Source organism: Mustela lutreola, chromosome 4 (genome assembly GCF_030435805.1).
Source record: "Mustela lutreola isolate mMusLut2 chromosome 4, mMusLut2.pri, whole genome shotgun sequence".
Classification (NCBI taxonomy): Eukaryota; Metazoa; Chordata; class Mammalia; order Carnivora; family Mustelidae; genus Mustela; species Mustela lutreola.
The window spans coordinates 150669379-150690610 of NC_081293.1; the positions used below are offsets into that span (position 1 = coordinate 150669379).

The 21232-nt window shown below is 37.3% G+C and overlaps 1 protein-coding gene across 1 annotated transcript in view; it reads left to right on the forward strand.

Moving 5' to 3' along the window:
• The first annotated feature begins 7507 nt into the window (after positions 1-7507).
• Positions 7508-21232, forward strand: part of STK31 (serine/threonine kinase 31) — an 89640-nt gene continuing 75915 nt past the window's right edge. Inside the window, exons 1-4 of the mRNA XM_059171368.1 lie at positions 7508-7608; positions 9095-9141; positions 9228-9280; positions 17361-17459. Of these exons, the coding sequence (XP_059027351.1) occupies positions 7559-7608; positions 9095-9141; positions 9228-9280; positions 17361-17459 (249 nt within the window). The 5' untranslated portion in view covers positions 7508-7558. The remainder of the gene's footprint in view (positions 7609-9094; positions 9142-9227; positions 9281-17360; positions 17460-21232) is intronic.

A 21232-nucleotide genomic window follows, 5' to 3' on the forward strand; every position in this document is an offset into this window, starting at 1 on the left:
AAGAGGGATACCAGGAATGGCCTTAGAAAGCAAATCCTCTGGATGGGAGTCTATGACTGGATCATTCGCTGGACAGATGACAATAAAGACCCCATAGCTAGTGCTAAATGGCATAGTGATAACTCCTGTCATGTGGATGGGCCACAGTTATTGTACTGGATTTGGGTAGAGTGCTGGTGGAAGGTGAAGTATTACGTTATATAGTAGCTGTGGCATTACAGTGGAATGGAACTAATGGAAATGATAAAGATAAAGGTGTTGGTTAGTTTTTATTAACTGCTTTAACAACCTCGAAAATAGAAAATGACATAGGCTCATGTTAGCTATTTAAGTCAAGGCCTGCTGTGAAAGCCAGAATGCCTCTATACCTCCATTTAAGGAAAAATCTCATCTGTAGATGCTGGCAGTCTGTGCTGACAATCCAACCCAAATAGAAAAGGTGGCAAAGATGCAAAGGAAATGGAAGTCACAACCTCGATTATCTCCTCTAACAAAGTCAGCATGCCGATAGGAGAAGATTGGAATGTTGAATCATAGAATGGGAACATTTGTGTTGGTGAACCTCAGAATCTTGAACCCTCATGTTTCCTTGATTCCCTGAGCCACAGAAGTGGCCTCCTTTCCTCCACTTTGCTGATAGCAGTCTTCACTTGCTTGGAAATCCTGCAAAGAATTTATCTGGGGCACTTGCATTGTAAGATGATACTTGTCCTCCTTAAGACTCACCCCTGCTACCTCTTCTTAACTCCCGTGCTGATAACTAGGATCAGGTCTCAGCATACCCTAAGTGGGGAAATACAGTCCTTTCTATAGGAGGATAGCTTACAATCTGAATGAACTGCAGGTTCTGGTTAAAATGTTTTGGCAGGAACCCAGGAAACATGCCTGGGAGTAGGTCTTGAGGATGTTGGAGGAGGATGAAACATAAGGCTTGATAGGAGAGAGTGACATGGTAGCACTGACTTGGGTTTTAATGCTTTAGATATTTGGAGTTGGTTCTAACATACTTGCTAGGACGGCATCTAGAAGATACGGTGGAAATGCTAGAATGTATTTGGCATGGTATTGAAGAAGGGGTCATAAAGCTCAGGAATGTTGCAGTGTTAGAATGGATTTATTGTTTGAAGCTTGAGAAGCTATCACTTGAGTGTTTTCCTTGGGAAGGCTCAGATGACACTCATAACTAAGGCCATAAAAAATGTACTGGTGAGAAGCGTGGTTATGGCTGCCCTCTAAAGGGTAGAATTGGTGGTAGAAGATAACTGCCATAATACTGGGCTCCTTAATGTCAGCTTAGATGATGGGATGCAGAAAGGTTGAAGGCCAGGTTGTGGAATCTGTCAGATGCCCAATGGATGGGACTAATGGGTACTAAGACTTGGATCTGTGAAGGAGTTTAAGATCATGATGTTCCAAGGGGCAAAATAGAAGGACAGCTGATTAGGACGTTACCTGACTTGTATATCCACTTATATAACTACTAGCAGTTAGTCTTCAATCTTAGGCACTAAGGGAAGGGAAAGCCCAGATTCCCTTGAGGGAGTGTCCTCAAGTATATTTGATAAACATCACCTTGATCCTTCACCAAAGGGGCAGCCATTTGGCAGGGTAACTATGTGGTGGAGAAAGAAGAATACTCCTATCTTTCAACCAAGGACTTTTGAATATAGGGTCTGAGCTATTTGGATCCCAAAGGACCAAAACACAGTTGTGGTCCTCTGGTTTTATGCAAGTCCAGTGATAAATGGGGTCCTGACTAAAGTCCATCCCAGTGGGTATAATGGGTCTGACCCCACTCTATTTCTATATCTATCCAATAATTGGGATAGATATAGTAAGAGACTGATAGAATCCTTGGGCCTACATTGCTAGTTCTTGCTTCATGCCCCATATACTTCTCAGATGCTGCAGGCTTGGGTCAGAGTTAATGACCCAGGAGCCTCCCTTGATTGAAGTGTTATGTAGGCACAAAGTCAGTGAGGCTTTAGAAGACTTGAACAACTATTAACCGACTTTATGTAATTGACATTTATAGAACACTCAATTCAATAATAGTAGAATACCATTTTTTTTTTTTTAATGCACAGGCAAGGTTTATTAGGTTGACCATACTCTACATCACAAAATAAGTCTCAATACTTTTAAGATGATTCAGGTCATGATGTCCTCTGACCACAGTGGAATTAAATTAGAAATCAGTAACAGATATCTGGGAAATCTCCAAAAATTTCAAAGTTCTATAATACATATCTAAATAATCCATGGGTCAATGAAAAAAAAATAATGGAATCAAAGTACTTTCAACTGAATGAAAAGAAAACACAACAATATTTGCGGAATTTGGTTAAAATGGCACTTAGAGGAAAATTTAGGCACCAAATGCCTATATCAGAAAAGAAGAAAGATCACAAATAAGTGACCTCAGTTTTCACCTTCAGGAACCAGATAAAGAAAGGCAAATGAAAACTAAAATAGGAAAAAGGAAATAGTAAACACCAGAGCAGAAATAGAAAACAAATGCAATAGAGAAAATGAATAAAACAAAACACAGGTATTTTAAGAAGACCAGTAAAATTGATACAGCCAGGCTAATCAGCAAAGAAATAATAGAAAGAGAGAACACACAAATCATCAATGTTAGGAATAAGAGTGATGACATCACTATATATTCTACAGATACTAGATGGATAATAAGGGAATGTTATAAACAATTTTATGCCAATGAATTTTACAACTTAGTCTGAAATGGATAAATTTTCTTGAAATATAAAAACCGAAGCTCATTCAATTAATAGATAACTTGATTAGCCCTATATTGTATAATTATTATCCCATATATCAATTTAAGAAATTAATTTGTACTTAAAAACTTTCCTACAAAGAACATTCCAGGTCCAGATGGCTGCACTGTGAACTTTACCAAAGGATTAAAGATTACTCACTCTATATAACCTTGTCCAGAAAACTGAAGTTTGGGAATTCTTTTTATTTATTAACAAGATTTTATTTATTTATTTGACAGATCACAAGTAGGCAGAGAGCCAGGGGGAAGCAGGCTCCCTGAGACCAATGCAGGGTTCAATCCCAGGACCCTGGGATCAGAACCTGAGCTGAAGGCAGACGCTTTAACCCACTGAGCCACCCACGTACCCCGAAGTTGGGAATTCTTTACAACTTATTCTATGCAGCCAGCATTACTCAGATAAGAAAACCAGACAAATACATCAAAAGAAAAGAAATTCAGATTAATTCCTCTCAAACATAGATGCAAACATTCTTAACAATTTTAGCAAATATAATAGAAGAGTATGCAAAAAGGAAATATATCATGATCGAGTGAATATTATCTAAGGAATAGAAGGTTGGCTTAACATTTGAAAATTAATGTAATTCATCATATTAACCAACTAAAAAAGAACCACATGACCACTTCAATAGATGTATGAATATGTGACAAAATTTAACACATGTTCAAGATAAAAGCTCTCAGAAAACTAAGAAGCTAGTTTCTTCAATCTGATAAAGGGTATTTACTAAAAAAACACAGTTAACATTATACCTAATGCTGAAAGCCAAATGCTTTCCTCCTAAGATTAGGAACTTGGCAAGGACGACTGCTCTCAGCACTTCTATTCAATAAACTGGAGGTTCTAGCTACTGCAATAAAGAAAGATAAAAGAAATAAAAGATACCAAGATTGGAAAGGAAAAAATTAAGTCTTTATTTGCATATGACATCATATATGTACATAAACTTATTAAATCTATTAAAAAAAGACTCACTAGATGGGTGCCTGGATGGCTCAGTGGGTTGAGCCACTGCCTTTGGCTCGGGTCATGATCTCATGGTCCTGGGATCGAGTCCCGCATCGGGCTCTCTGCTCAGCGGGGAGCCTGCTTCCTTCTCTCTCTCTCTGCCTGCCTCTCTGCCTACTTGTAATCTCTCTCTGTCAAATAAATAAAAATAAAATCTTAAAAAAAAAAAAAGACTCACTAGAAATAAGTGAATTTAGTAAGGATGCAGAAAAGAAGATCAATATACAAAAATAATATTTCTATATACTAGCAACAAAACAACTAGAAATTGAGATTAAGAAAATAATACCATTTACAGGAGTGACTGGGTGGCTCAGTGGGTTAAAGCCTCTGCCTTCGACTCAGGTCATGATCCCTGGGTCATGGGATCGAGCCCCACATTGGGCTCTCTGCTCCGCAGGAAGTCCACTTCCTCCTCTCTCTGCATGCCTCTCCGTCTATTTGTGATCTCTGTCTGTCAAAGAAATAAATAAAATCTTAAAAAAAATAGTACCGTTTACAATAGCATAAAAAATCCTTAGGTATAAATTAGACAAAGAAGTACAAAACTTTTATATTGAAAAATACAAAACATTGCTCAGAGAAATAAGAGAATATCTAAGTAAATGGGGATGTATACAATGTTCATACATCGTAAGACTCAATATTGTCAAGATGTCAATTCTCAAACATATGTATAGATTCAATGTAATTCCAATAAAAATCTCAGCAGATTTTGTATGTGTATGTAGACATTGACAAGTTAATTCTAAATTTCAAACAAAATTGGAAAACTAAAAAAATTTTGAAGAACAAGATTGGAAGGCTTTCAGTACCTGTCGTTAAGACTTATAAAACAGGAATCAAGATGATGTCATTTTAGATTAAAGAAAGCAAATAGATCAGTGTAACAGAATAGAGAATTCAGAAATAGTCCTACACAAATACAGTCAATTGATATTCGACACTAATGTCAAGGCAATTCAATAGAAAAATAATAGCATTTTTTGGGGTGCCTGGATGGCTCAGTGGGTTGAGCCACTGCCTTTGGCTCGGGTCATGATCTCATGGTCCTGGGATCGAGTCCCACATCGGGCTCTCTGCTCAGTGGGGAGCCTGCTTCCTCCTCTCTGCCTGCTTTTCTGCCTACTTGTGATCTCTCTCTGTCAAATAAATAAATAAAATCTTTAAAAAAAAAAAGAAAAAAGAAAAATAATAGCATTTTCAACAAATGGTGCTGGAAAAACTAGACATCCAAATGCAAAAATATAAACTGATTTGTGCTTTGCGTCTTATACAAAAATGAACTTAAAAAAGGATTATAGATCTAAACAAAGCCTAAATTAAACATATAAAACTTCTAGAAGGAAATATAGAAAACATTTCTGACATGGGTTAGGTGGTGGTGATTTCTTAAATTCAACACATAAGCATGATCCATAAAAGACAAAACTTATAAATTGAACTTCATCAAAATTAAGAACTTCTGCTCTTTGAAATACTCTTTTTAGAGAATGAAAAGATAAACTACAAACTGGGAGAAAATATGTGCAAATTTGAAGGAGTTAAATCCACAGTATATAATGAACTGCAAAACTCATAATAATTCATGGACGCCTGGGTGGCTCAGCGGATTGAGCCTCTGCCTTCTACTGGGGTGGTGATCTCAGGGTCCTGGGATGGAGGCCTGCATTGGGCTCTCTACTGGTGGGGAGTCTGCTTCTCCCTCTCTCTCTGCTTCCCTCTCTGCCTACTTGTGACCTCTCTCTCTCTGTCAAATAAATAAAATCTTCTAAAAATAATTTCATTTAAAAATGGGAACAGGGACGCCTGGGTGGCTCAGTTGGTTAAGCGGCTGCCTTCGGCTCAGGCCATGATCCTAGCGTTCTGGGATCGAGTCCTGCATCAGGCTCCTTGCTTGGCAAGGAGCCTGCTTCTCCCTCTGCCTCTGCCTGCCATTCTGTCTGCCTGTGCTTGCTCTCCCGCCCTCTCTCTCTCTGATAAATAAATAAAATCTAAAAAAAAAAAAAAAAAAAAATGGGAACATGTTTAAACAGACACTCTATCTAAGAAGCTGTATGGGTGGAAAATAAACACGAAAAGATGGTCAACATTTTTAGTTAACAGAAATACAAATTAAAACTATAAGGAGATACCATTTTTATATAAATGTCTGAACTTAAGAACACTGACCATATAAAATAAGGGTGAGGATATGGGCCAACTAGAACTCTTCAACCCCACTGGTGCACATATAAAATAGTAAATCTACTTTATAAAAACAGCCTAGCAGTTTCTTTTCTTTCTCTTTTCTTTTCAAGTAGGCTTCACACCCAGCGTGGAAACCAATGTAGGATTTGAACTCACAACCCTGTCTAGCAATTTCTTAATAACTTAAACACACATAACAATATCATCCGACCCACATTCTACTCCTAGGTATTAACCCAGGAGAAATGAAAGCATATTCCCATACAAAGATTTGCACATGATCTTTCATAGCAGCTTTATCTGAAACAATCCCAAACTGGAAACAATCTAAGTGTCTATCAAGGGGCACTTGGGTGGCTCAGTCTCTTAATTGTCTAACTCTTTATCCCAGCTCAAGTCTTGATTTCGGGGTCATGAATTCAAGTCCGGTTTTGGGCTCCCCGCTGCAAATGGAGCCTACTTTAAAAAAAAAAAAAAAGTTAAAAAAAGTCTAATCAAAAGGTAGATAAATTGGTTATACTCGTGCAATGGAATAGTACTCAGCAATAATAAGCAATAAACTGTCGATACAGATGACAAAATGGATGAATCTCAATATAATGCCAAGTGAAAGAAATCAGAATGTACTCGCGGCATGGTTATCATTAACGTCAAATTCTAGAAAATGCAAACTAATATAGGGTGAGCGAAAGCAGAACCTGTTTATATGAGGTAGGAGGGGGAAGCCAAGTATTTCACAGGGGGATGAGGAAAATTTGGGGTGGGGGATGTGAAGGGAGTGATTGTTACTTTGTGGGGATGTGTATACTATGTTCACTTACCAAATAACGCAGTGTTAATACCTGCAGTTTCTTTCATGTCTATTATACCTTAATCAAGCTGTTGAAAATTAACGGAGATAATTTTCAACTGTTGCGCAAGGTTTGCCACAAAGTATAAGATCTGCATATAACCGCACAGCTAATCTATATTAATTTTTGTCCCTTAGCGTCGTGAAAAAGCTGCAACATGAGAAAGCTCTGATGCCAAGGTTGGACTGAGAAATGATTGTAAAGGTACTCATCTAAAAATCACATTTTCATTTACTGAATTCACTTTCCATTTGTAAAACGAATACTGAGGATACGTCTAATTTGACTCGTTTAAATCTAAATCAGCGGGAGCACATTTGTAGAGACTATGAAATCCAAACCACTATCTTCGTCATTATTTGAAGGCCTGTAAACAGAACCCACCATCAAGCCAGCCACTAAGGGCCGAAAAGACCCGGAAGTCCCTGGTTCGCGCAAACTCTGTGCGGAGCCCACCACGTGCATGACCCCACCCAGCGGGCCCCTCCCTGCACGCCACCCGCTTCAGGCCCCAGGCTTTGTGGCCACGTGTACTAAGCAGCGGCTCCCAGCAAGCTCTGCAGAGGGCACGGCGCTGTGCGCGCAAGCGCAGCATGGAGCCTGAGCAGCGTCAGTGCGGGCGGTAAGCCTCTTCACGTGCGCGACTGGGGTCTGACGGCTAGCTGCGGTGGCGGGCGGCGGGCTGAGGGCCGAGGGCCCAGTATGTGGGGCCGTGGGCACTTTTCTAGAATTTCTGTGGCGGAAAGTGTGAGGTCAGTAGTAGTCATTGGATAAGTTCGATGCCAGCCGCTTCAAGGACTGTCTTTAACCCATACTGGCCGTTTAGGGTTCCCAAGTATGGGGCGAGGCCCATTTCCTGGCCTTCCTCAGCCTTGGAATCGCCAGCCTACTTCTGAGGGTGATGGGCACCCCAGCTTTTGAGTTGTGGTGCTGGGGAGGCAAAACTGGCTTGCAGGTAACTTGGGCCTGAGTGTTCTTAGTGGAGATGGAGTGGCTCAGGCAAGTAGTGGGGTGGAATTCACCCCGTAAATTTTGTACCATTTAAACTTCAAAATCCCTCATAAAATGGGTGTTGAGGAGCGACCTGGACTCACTCATTCCAGATTCTTGACCTGAATTGTAGTGCCATCTGGTAATCCAGTGTTGTAGAAAATGGATGAAGCATCAGTTTCTTCATAATTATCGTGGCTAAAGTCTTTTTGACCACTTTAAAAATACGTTTTTAAGATGAAACTATAGTTTCTTGGAATTTCCAGACAATTTCAGTTTTTACTAAATTTAAGGCAGTGGCTTCCAGAGAAATAATAGTCTCTCCAGGCAGATTCCAATTTGGTATTACAACTTTTTGCTCAACTAAAACTTTTTTTTTTTTTTTTTTTACCATTAGTGGAGGAATGATATTTGTTTTGAAGATATATTCATGCAGCTTAATGATGTGAAAAAACTGTTTAAGGTGTAACAAGAATCAGGAGATTAAATTTAAAAATTTTTTTTGACTTTTTCTGTGACAGTGAATTTTTCTCTTTCCATAGTTGAGAGAACATTTGGAACTTTGGTGTAGCACTGTTCTTAGTTAACTTTTAAAGCTTTTAAAAAGTCTGTATTTTCAGTTTCCTTCACAGAACTAACATTTAGGCACTGAAAGTGCAGTATTCTAGTGTATTAATGATAAAATTATAAGCTAGTCAACATTTATTTTGAAACATTTTGGAGTTGGAAAGTATATTATGTAATGAAAATTAGTTTTGATGTAATGGGCAAAATTTGATTCATTTTGCAGTCCTTGATTGCAGGGTATCTTCAAAAGTAGAAACCGTTGTACCTTTTAAATAAAGTTGATTACCAAGGTGAAGTGTTTGTTCTCTATATGTTTGTAGTGTTTGTTTTCGTTTGCCCTTTTGGGAGGGCATCAAGTCTTTTGAAAGAATATGCACATTGTTCTGAAATATTGATTTATGTAACTGACCACAGTGTGCCTAGATATTCGCTACAGTGTAAATTTGTAAAAGCTTAGCTGAAGAGGTAATTTCAAAGCTAAATTGTATATGATACAATTGTAGAATTTTTATATTCAAATAAAGTTAATTATTAAAGACCTCTGAGGTCATTTTTGATAGACTTTGAAATTTGACTATTTAGGAACAAAACATACTCGTAGGAATTCGAACATTATATAGTCTTTATTCACCTTAAATGGACAGATTATTGAACTTAATTCAAGGTATTGAATTGTTTTAGTTTTTCAGGAATTGTCCAGATGGATGAAGATGTGCATTACAATAAAGGTACTGACACAAAATTATTTTTGGATGTAAGAGCTACATGATCTTGATTAATTTCTAATCTTCATTGCATTTTGATTTGGTTTTAGTTGAAGATGTGGTTGGAAGTCATGTGGAAGATGCAGTAACATTTTGGGCCCAGGTAAATAGTGTGGTTGATTTCCTCCTCCTTCCCCTTCCTCCACTAACCAGGTCCTGCCCAACAAAAATAAAAATAAAACCCCCAGAATACAGATATCATTGTCACTCTCAGTGCCTAATTCTTCTTCTTTTTTTTTTTAAGTTTTTAAATTAACGTGTAATGTAGTATTTGTTTCAGAGGAAAGGTCTGTGGTTCATTAGTCTTACACAACACTCAGCGCTCACCACAACACATTACCTTTCCCAGTGTCCATCACCTAAGCATCTCATCCCCTTACCCTTTCCCCTCCGGCAACCCTCAGTTTGTTTCCTGAGATTGAGAGTCTTCTATGGTTTGTCTCCCTCTCTGGTTTTGTCTTGTTTCATTTTTTCCTCTCTTCTCCTCTGATCCTCTGCCTTGTTTCTTAAATTCCACATATCAGTGAAATCATAATTGTCTTTCTCTGATTGACTTATTATTAGCATAAAATATCCTCTAATTCATCCACATCATTGCAGATGGCAAGATTTCATTTTTGATGGCTGCGTAATATTCTGTTTTATATATTATTTATATATATATAATCTTTATATAGATATATATACACATATATACACACACACACACACATACCGTATCTTCTTTATGAATGCATCTGTTGATGGACATAGTTTGGCTGTTGTGAACATTTCTGCTATAAACATTGGGGTGCACATGTCCCTTCGGATCACTACGTTTGTATCTTTAAGGTAAATATCCAGTAGTGCAATTGCTGAGTCATAGGGTAGTTCTATTTGCAATTTTTTGAAGCATCTCCCTACTGTTTTCCAGAGTGGCTGCATTAGTTCGTGTTCCCACCAGGATCCACATTCTCACCAGCATCTGTCATTTCCTGATTTGTTTATTTTAACCATTCTGACTGGTGAGGTGGTATCTCATTGTGGTTTTAATTTTTTTTCCCTGATGCTGACTGATATTGAGCACTTTTTCATGTGTCTGTTGGCCATTTGGATGTTTTCCTTGCAGAAATGTCTGTTCATGTCTTCTGCCCATTTCTTGATTGGATTATTTGTTCTTTGGGTGTTGAGTTTGATAAGTTCTTTATAGATTTTGGGTAGTAGCCCTTTCATATGTCATTTGCAAATACCTTCTCCCATTCTGTCAGTTGTCTTTTAGTTTTGTCAACTGTTTACTTTGCTGTGCAGAAGTTTTTTATCTTGATGAAGTCTCAATAGTTCATTTTTGCTTTTGTTTCCCTTGCCTTTGAGATGTATCTAGGAAAACGTTTCTGTGGCTGAGGTCAAAGAGATTGCTGCCTATGTTTCTTAAGGATTTTGTTGGATTCCTGTCTCACATTTAGGTCTTTCATCCTTTTTGAGACTATTATTGTGTATGGTGTAAGGAAATGGTCCAGTTTCATTCTCCTGCATGTGGTTGTCCAGTTTTCCCAAAACCATTTGTTGAAGAGGCTTTTTCCATTGAATATTCTTTCCTGCTTTGTTGAAGATTAGTTGACTGTAGAGTTGCAGGTCCGTTTCTGGGTTCTCTATTCTATTTCATTAATCTGTGTTTCTGTTTTTATGCCAATACCGCACTGTCTTGATTACAGCTTTGTAATAGAGCTTAAAGTCCGGAATTGTGATGCCACCAGCTTTGGTTTTTTTTTCAACATTCCTTTGGCTATACGGGGTCTTTTCTGGTTCCATGCAGAAGTGCCTAATTATTCTTAGCATTATTTAATGCAAGGCATTATTAGAAGACAAATGGTTACTACCTGAGTTACGAGTAGTGTGTTCATAATACACTGACTTAAAAAAGAAAGCAAGAGGGGCACGGGTGAGTCAGTGGGTTGGAGCCTCTGCCTTCGGCTCGGGTCGGGTCATGGTTTCAGGGTCCTGGGATGGAGCCCTGGTTTGGGCTCTCTGCTCAGTGGGGAACCTGCTTTCTCCTCTCTCTCGGCCTGACTCTCTGCCTGCTTGTGATCTCTCTCTGTGTGTCAAATAAGTAAATAAAATCTTAAAAAAAGAAAAAAAAAAGAGGGGCGCCTGGGTGGCTCAGTGGGGTAAAGCCTCTGCCTTCAGCTCAGGTCACGATCCCGGAGTCCTGGGATCAAGCCCCGCATTGGGCTCTCTGCTCGGCAGGGAGCCTGCTTTCCTTCCTCTCTCTGCCTGCCTTTCTGTCTACTTGTGATATCCATATCTCAAATAAATAAATAAAATCTTAAAAAAAGAGAAAGAAATATTATAATTGTGGTTTCATAATTACACTCAATTTAATACCAATAATCTAGGCTGCATAAATTACTGAAGATGCGAAGATACTGTATTTGTGATGTTACAGCCCCATCTAGGGGTCTTTTATAAGATTGTTTCTTAAAAGATCGTGTGTTTTTAAATGTCATTTTTTTTTTAATGGCTTAATTTTGAATTTGAAATACAGTAACTTTTTCTTCATAAAGTGGGAAACACTAGTAGAACATTTAGAGTTTTCTGTCAGACTTCAAGTCAGATAACTTTGCTTAGTTTTAAATATAAAGCAAAACACCTAAATGCTTATATTCCAGAACTTAAGAAGGTGAATCCCTCTAATGCATACAATTACTCACTAATTTTTAATTTTGTGAACTGCATAAGTGGCAGGGAAGAGAATGATGTTTCTATACTTCCTGCAGTGTAAGAACTCTTTTCTGGGGGTGGAGTGAATTGGCAATATGGGAAGTGGAATTTATGAGAAGAAAACTTGTAGAAGAATATGATTAACCCAGAGTTTTTATATCTATGTAGTAAACATTGTAGAAGGGGGATACTCACAGAAAACTTGTGATAAATATGTATCTCTGCTTATGCAGATTTTTTTAAACGGTGCCCACATATTTTCTGCCTGTTGTCTCTGTATTAATAGCAATTGTATGTCAGGTTAGATGATAAATATGTTTAAGATCATAGCTTAAATAAGATTTTCTAGGGACGCCTGGGTGGCTCAGTTGGTTTAGCATTGATTCTTGATTTCGGTGTTGTGAGATCTAGCCCCACGTTGGGTTCCATGCTGGGTGTAGAGCCTGCTTGAGATTCTCTCTCTAAGGGTGCCTGGGTGACACAGTTAGCTAAGCAACTGCCTTTGGCTTACTTTGAGATCCCAGTGTCCTGGGAACAAGTCCTGCATCAGGCTGTCTTCTCAGCGGGGAATCTACTTCTCCCTCTGACCCTTCTCTCTCTCTCAAACAAGTAAAAAAAAAAATACCAAAGTTTAAAAAAAAACATTCTCTAACCTTTCCCCATCTCTTAAAAAAATTTTTTTTCTAGATCATCACTGTTCAATAGAAATATGTGAGCCACATAAGGAATTTGAAATTCAGCAGACACATTAAAAAGTAAAAAGAAACAGGTGAAATAAATTTTATTTGATATATTTTATTTAACTCAGTATACCTAAAATATTTCAAAATGCAGTCAGTTCAGAGACATTTACAGGAGTTCTATTTTCCTTTTTCATATTAAGTTTTGAAATCTGGTATAAATTTTATACTTACATATCTCAAATAAGACCATTTATTTTTATTTATTTTTTAAAAAAGATTTTATTTATTTGACATAGAGAGATCACAAGTAGGCAGAGCAGCAGGCAGAGAGAGGGGGTGGGGGGAATGGGTTCTTCGCTAAGCAGAGAGCCCGATGTGGGGCTCAATCCCAGGACCCTGAGGTCATGACCTGAGCTGAAGGCAGAGGCTTAGGCCACTGAGCCACAGAGGCACGCCCCAGACTAGCTACATTTAAAATGGATTTTGGCTGTTGTATTTGGTCAGTGCAACTGTAGGCTTTGATTTCAATTGACCATTACGTGAAGCTATTGATTGAATTTGGAGCTATTATTTAAACCAGGAATCAGCAAACTTTTCCTGTAAAAGATGAGATAGTAAATATTTTAAGAATAATGGGCCATATAGTCTATAGCAACTGTTCAACTCTGCTCCTATAGTGCAAAGGCATCTATATGATAGTACATAAACATATCGATGGAGCTGTGATCCATTAAAACTTTATTTACGAAATCAAGTAGTAGAGGCCAAAATTTGCCAACCTGTGATTTCAGCGATGAAATTGAGGCCTTATAGAAATTTAACATGTTAAGAAGTTAGGAAACATTTCATAAATGGCTGAAAATATTAAGGGTTAAAACTACTAATGGCATTCACATGAATGATTTCAAGAAGCAAAGTGTAAAAATTTTTTATTTACTTGAGAGAGAAGGAGGGAGAGAGCGCAAATTGGGGAGCAGCAGAGGGAGAATCTGGTTCCCTACTAAGCGGGGGCCCAGCGGACTTGGGGCTCCATTCCAGGACCCTGGGATCATGACCTGAGCTGAAGGTAGATGCACAAATTGTAAAATTTGATTGGAGTTGGAATGGGTATAAATAAAGAGTAAATAGATTTACAGATACGTGAAAGCAGATCAAGATGAAGATCTGCTCATGTATATTCTCTGCCTTTCTGCCACTATGAATTTCTGCCCTGTAAACCACTTATATGAGTATGCTGCAGAATTTTTGGTAGGCCCAGTGGGATGAGTAACAGATTCCAATTGAAAGGAATAAATAAATAAAGGAATAAAGGAATAAATAAATAAATAAGGGAATCTTAAGTGTTTGACCTTCACCTTTATTTGAAAGAAGGAGCTTCCCTTTATTTCAGTCCAGATAACTATAAGATTTAATGCAGAGTATTTTGGTGTATTCTGAACTTTAGAGGTTTAATTCTGGGGCTTTACTCACAAAGACTGCCTGTAATGTGCTTTGGATCAGTTTAAAGTCAGTTCCCTTTTTTACTCTGTAGTGATACTGATACTCATCATCATTCTTTGGAATGGCTCTTTCAGAGTTTCTTTTCAGTCATCAGAGATAATCATGTTCTTTCTAGCCTTACTCAATATTTTGCTGATATATTTTTAAGATTATATAAATATACTTAATTATTTGGGAATAACTTTAGACTTGAAGGATATAAAATTAATACAGTTTTTCTTTTTAAAAAAATTTAATTTAAATTCAGTTTAGTTAACATATAATGTGTTATTAGTTTCAGAGATAGAGTTCAGTGATTCATCAATCTTATATAATAATACCTAGTGCTAATTATATCATATGCTCTCATGTGATCTCATGTACATCATGTGATATGCCCATCACTCAGTTATCTCAACCCTCTCCCCTCCAGCAACCCTCAGTTTGTTTCCTGAGATTAAGAGCTTCTTATGGTTTGCTTCCTTCTCTGTTTTTATCTTATTTTATTTTTCTTTCCCTTCTCTATGTACATCTATTTTGTTTCTTAAATTCCTTATCTGAGTGAAATCATACTGTTGTTTGTTTTTCTCTGACCAATGCTGGTAAGCATAATACCTTCTAGTTCCATACATGTCATGGCAGGTGGCTGTATTTCATTTTTTTGATGGCTGAGTAATATTCTTGTGTGTGTGTGTGTATGTATACCTTTATACATATATATGTACATTATATAGTCACATATATAATTTTATCCATTCATCTGTTGATGGACACCTGGGCTCTTTCCATATTTTGTCTTTTGTGACATTACTGTTATAAACAGTAAAAATCTATGTTTTTGTATAGATTGAATCTATATTTTTGTATCCTTTGGGTAAATACCTCATAATGCAATTGCTGGATCATAGGGTAGTTCTATTTTTAACTTTCTGAGGAAACTCCATACTGTTTTCCAGAGTGGCTACACCAGTTTGCATTCCTACCAACAGTGTAAGAGGGTTTCCTTTTTTCTGCATCCTTGTCAACATTTGTCATTTCCTGAGTTGTTAATTTTTGCCACTCTGACTGGTGTGAGATGGTATCCCATTGTAGTTTTGATTTGTATTTCCACAATGCCAAGTGATGTTAAGCATTTTTTCCACATGTCTGTTAGTTGTTTTGTTAGTACAGACTCTCTTTATATTCTTTTTTTTTTTTAAAGATTTTATTTATTTATTTGACAGAGAGAGATCACAAGTAGACAGAGAGGCAGGCAGAGAGAGAGAGAGGGAAGCAGGCTCCCTGCTGAGCAGAGAGCCCGATGCGGGACTCGATCCCAGGACTCTAAGATCATGACCTGAGCCGAAGGCAGCGGCTTAACCCACTGAGCCACCCAGGTGCCCCTCTCTTTATATTCTTATCTAGCTTCACTTACTGCTAACATTTTACATAACCATAATACAGTTATCAAAGCCAGGAAATTAACACTGGTATCGTGCTATTAACTGCAGCTCTTAATCAAATTTCAGCACTTTTTTTCATTGCCTTTTTTCTGCTCCAGGATTCTACATTGTATTTCATTGTTATGTATTTTTAGTCTCCTCTGGCTTTTGATAGTTCTTTTATTTATCCTTGTCCTTCATGACTTTGACATTTTTGATGAGTAGTGGTCAGTTACTTTATAGAATATCACTATGGTTTTTTATAAGTGGATTGGCAGTAATACTATAGAAGTGTTACTGTGTCCTTGTTAGTGTATCATATTGGGGATTCATGATCTTGGTACATCATTTGATAATACTGAGCTTGCTTCACTTGATTAAGGTGCTCACTGCTGGGATTCTTCACTTTATTATTATTATTTTTTTAAAAGATTTTATTTATTTATTTGACAGACAGAGATCACAAGTAGGCAGAGAGGCAGGTAGAGAGAGCGGAGGGGGGAAGCAGGCTTCCCCATGAGCGGAAAACCCCAATGCGATGCGGGGCTCGATCCCAGGACCCTGAGATCATGACCTGAGCTGAAGGCAGAGGCTTTAACCCACTGAGCCACCCAGGCACTCCTGGGTTTCTTCACTTTAAAGTTACTCTTCTTTTTGTAATTAATAAATGTTTTAGAGGGAGATACATTGAAATTATCTTATTTTTCCTCAACTTTTCATCCACGAATTTTATTATTTATTACTGTGGTCTTTTCCTAAAGATTTTCTCTCATTCCTTCTGCATTTATTAATTGGAATTCCTCTCTAAGGAAGAACTATATCTTCTCCATTCATTTATTAAATTACTGAAATTAATATGGACTCATGGCTATTTATTCAATGGGTTATAATCCAGTACTATCACTATTTTGTTGTTTGAATTGTTCTAGTTTTGGGCATCAAGAGATGTTCACATTGGCTCCTGTGCCCTTTAAACATGTCTCCGTTTCTTTCTTGAGCATTTCCTTACTTTCTGGTACCACCAGGAGTTCCAGGATCATCTTTTATTTCCCTGTCCTGGTCCTGAAAACTACTGCTCTCCAAGGAACTCTGATTACTTTTATTGGAGAATGGTATTTAGAAATCAATAATAGGGCACTGGATGTGCTTATTGCTACTGGAGTGTCATTGTTTCTAGGCCCTCTCAGCAGACAGATCTGGGAAATATATATGTCTAAAAACTTAGACATATACACATCTCTCTGTTTGTGTGCCTTCCTTTCATATATGCATATATTATACACACAAACATGCGTACTGTGAGTTAATACAAATGCCGTCCAATTGGAATCTGACCGTGTAGTTTCATACTAGCCTTCTCCCCTTTTTTGTAATTTCTTTCTCCCTGCTTTCATTATCTGTGGTATTTGTTTAATCCTAGTGTACACCTATAGGAGTTTCAAAATTGTTAGCCTATACCCATGAGAAATGAATTTACTAACTAGTTTGTCTTATTTGTGTATAGAGGATTATATACATTTTGAATTTTTTTACATCTGTTTTCTTTATACAATAAAAAATATATGAGAAGACTTAGGTCATTTGACTAAAATATGCTATCTATTTTGAGCAATTAGAATTTGATCTAAAGTACAATCCAGAGATAATTGTTTGAATTTACTTCCTCTTATGATTTAATAGTATTTGGTAACTTATTTTGAATTTCAAGTAATTTGAACTCACTGCAAAGTAAAAATTTTCTTATAAAGAACTCATTTGAATTATAAAAACACTGGTCCAAGAATTTGATTTAATTTCTAATGTTCAAAATCTTTTAAGTATTATGCTAATAGAACTTTCAATTATATAACACTGTCAGATAATAATTTACTAAGTCTTAAAATGTAGTTACTCTTTCTTCCAGAGTATTAATAGAAATAACGATATTGTGAAGATTGGTTGCTCATTGTCTGAAGTTTGTCCCCATGCCAATTCAGTTTTTGGGAATCTTGATCCAAAGAAGGTGAGCCTATTCTTGGATATAATTATTCCATCTCTCTTGATAGCTTTCTTATGTCTTAGATTTTATAACCGTTGGAATTTTTGATGTATTTGAGAAGAAGAGGCAAATTTTTAGAACTTACGTAAACTGTAGTCATAGTAAATTTATTCTTTCAAAAATACTTATGGACCAGGTACTGTGGTAAGTAGTGAGTATATAGTGGTGAACAAGATAATCCTTGCCTTTGATACTTATTGACAAAAAAAAAATCTGTAAACATAATCTTTATGGAGATGAGTTTGATGATCTTTTTCTCTTTTTTTTTAAATTGAGGTATAACTTAAGTACAGTAATGTGTTTGTGTCTTAGCTGTACAGCTTCATTATTTTTACATATGAATGCATCTATATAATCACTACCCAGATCGAGATACCGTTTCATCTTCCTGGAAAATTCCTGCAGGCTTTTTCTCAGTCAATCCTTGGTCAGTAGTTCTTCTACAAGAGTTAATTATTAGTCTGACTTTTGTCACCATATTTTCACTTGCCTGTTCTTAAATCATGCAGTATTTATTCTTTTGTGTGTATCTGGTTTCTTTAGTTCAACAGAATTTCTGAGATTCTTCCATATTATTGTGTGTATTGGTGTATTGGTAGTTTGTTCTTTTTTAAGCTATGCAGATTTCATTGTGTAACTACACCACAGTTTATTGTCCTTCGATGAACATTTGGATTGTTTGCAGTTTTTGGCTGCTGTGAATTAAGCTACTATGAAACACTTATACAGCCTTTTGTTGGATGTATTAACCTAATTCTTTGTAGTATATATCTAGGAGTAGAATTGCTAAGTCATACAGTAGGCATGTTATACTTTGGTTATACTGGCCAAATAGTGTGGCAAAGTATTGAACCAGTTTTCATTCTTACCAGCAAAGGATGATAGTGATGAGGATAGTGATGGGGATTAAATTTTAATTTTAAATTTAAATTAAAATTTAAGGAGGCATTCTAAGGCATACCTCAGAGTGCCTTTTTAAATATTGTGCCATGAATGTCTTGTTTGCATTACCCATCTCAAAGCTCTGTTTATTTACTTTATTTTATTTTTTTTATTTACTTAAAAAATTTTTTTTAAAGATTTTGTTTTATTTATTTGACAGAGATCACAAGTAGGCAGAGAGGCAGGCAGAGAGAGAGGAAGGAAAGCAGGCTCCCTGCTGAGCAGAGAGCCCAAAGCAGGGCTTAATGCCAGGACCCTGGGAGCTGAAGGCAGAGGCCTTAACCCACAGAGCCACCCAGGTGCCCCTATTTACTTATTTTAAAAAGATTCATTTATTTTTTTGAGAACGAGAGAGCGAGAAAGAGCATTCAAGCACGAGCTGGGGAGGGGCAGAAGGAGAGGGAGAAGCAGACCACCCTGCTGAGCAGGGAGTCCCATGTGGGGCTCTGTCCCAGGACCCCACGGTCATGACATGAGCAGAAGGCAGATGGTCAACCCCCTCAGGCTTCCCAGCTCTGGTTATTTAAATGGAAGGGCTAGATCTTATATTTTGATATGTGGTTAAAATAGTAAGATGAACAAATATATCTTAACATATATGTAAAATTAATGTAAATGTAAAATTATTTTTAGGAGATCCATGTTAAAGAGTATTGGGAAGGAAGTCTTTCTTACTCTTTACCTTTTTGATGCACTTTGATTTTCTTTTAATAATGTGCTTTTATTGGTTTTATTTTAAAGTAATTAAAACCCCAATGGCTTATATAAAAATGTGTGAAAAGAAGAAATTAGAAGGAAAGAATGTAGCTTAGCATTGAACATTAGAATGGATAAGGGAGTGTAATTTGTAAATTTATAGGGTTTTTAAAAACATCTTTGTAGCCTCTAATTGTGGTTAGTAGGGTTAGAAATTAAGATATACCCACTTTTCCTCTTTTGAGTACAAAATACTTGCTTTACAAAAATTTCAAGCTAGTTTCAATAATGGATTTATTATTATAAATGATTACTCAGCCACCTCTGGTTACTTACGAATGCATTATAGTTTGAAAATTTTCCAGGGATTGACTGGTTCTCTTACTCTCATCATGTAGGCGGGTAATGGGCTATAAATAGTGGAGCTGTGAGGGGAAAAGATTGAGACCAAGGACAATTGGATTGAATATATAGTTATGCCTGTGTTTTTATTTACTTTTTTTTTTTTTTTTTAAGATTTTATTTATTTACCTGTGAGAGACAGAGAGAGAGAGAGAGAGAGCATGGACAGAGAGGGAGAGGCAAGGCAGACTCCCTGCTGAGCCGGGAGCCCAATGTGGGACTCAATCCCTGGTTCCCCTGGGATCATGACCTGAGCTGAAGGCAGGCACTTAACTGACTGAGCCATACAGGAGCCCCTCTCTGTTTTATTTTATTTTAATTTATTTTTTTAAAAAGATTTTATTTATTTATTTGACAGACAGAGATCACAAGTAGTCAGAGAGGAAGGCAGAGAGAAAGGAGGAAGCATGCTCCCTGCTGAGCAGAGAGCCTGATGCGGGGCTCGATCCTGAGACCCTGGGATCATGACCTGAGCCCAAGGCAGAGGCTTAATCCCCTGAGCCACCCAGGTGCCCTTTTTACTTTTATTTTTTAAAAAATTTTTAAAAAAGATTTTATTTATTTATTTGATAGAGAGATCACAAGTAGGCAGAGAGGCGAAGGAAGCAGGCTCCCTGTTGAGGAGAGATCCCAGTGTGGGGCTCGATCTCAGGACCCTGAGACCATGACCTGAGCTGAAGGTAGAGGCTTAACCCACTGAGCCACCCAGGTGCCCCCTCCTCTGTGTTTTAAAGACAAATCTCTTTGGGATAGACTTGTATTTTAATGGTTGTGATTTATTCATTCTAACAGAGTCAGGAGCTTCAGATTCTTCAACTTTGTTGAGTGCCAGCTCTATTTCTGGATTTCTAAGTATCCCCACCCCTGCCTAGACAGGGTTGCAGTTATATCCCATTTCTGTCACTTGTCTTATATTGAATTGTTAAATTTATTGATGTATTATTACAAAGTCTTAACTAAAGGTAATGTGACCTTTTGCAGAGTCTGAAATTGATTAGGGCTGTTGATTATCAGCTGTTTTGCTACTGAAACTTTTTGCTTGCTGAAAAATGTAGTTAGATGGTTGGGAGAGTGTACCATGCTATTTGTGCCCTCTCTTAGCCTCCAGTTGTTGAGTGTTAGCTGAGGGAACCAGAGTTAAGTGCTAATTGAACACACATATCCTTTGTAACATTTGCTTTGTTAGATATCCATTGTGTGTCTGAATTGATTTGTACTTGGTTGCTTTGGGGAGTTGAGGATTTTTATATTTAATATATGTATGTCTTTTGCTTCAGAATCTCTGAATTTGTCCTACCTCAAGTGATACACCTAAAAGTAATTTTTATACTTCTCTTAAAGCAGTGTTCCTCAGTCTTTGGTTATGCCTTTTTAAGGCATTTTTTCCCCTAATGGTTCTTCTCCCCTCAAGATTTATTACCACCACAAATATCCTATATATCTGTTTATGTTGTCAGTTAGGTTTGAACTTTGAAGGGATACAAACCATTGTAATATTGAAGACATACCCCACTCCTGAACCAGTTTTCATTCCTTGGGAATAACATTTTCCCCACTGAGAATGTATGATTTAAAGTTGTTATCAACCTAGGGTGATTTGTATCCCCCACTCTCACCCCCAGGTGATATTTGGCGATGTCTAGAGACATTTTTGGTTGCCACAACTGGAGAGGGTGTTATTGGCATCTTGTACGTAG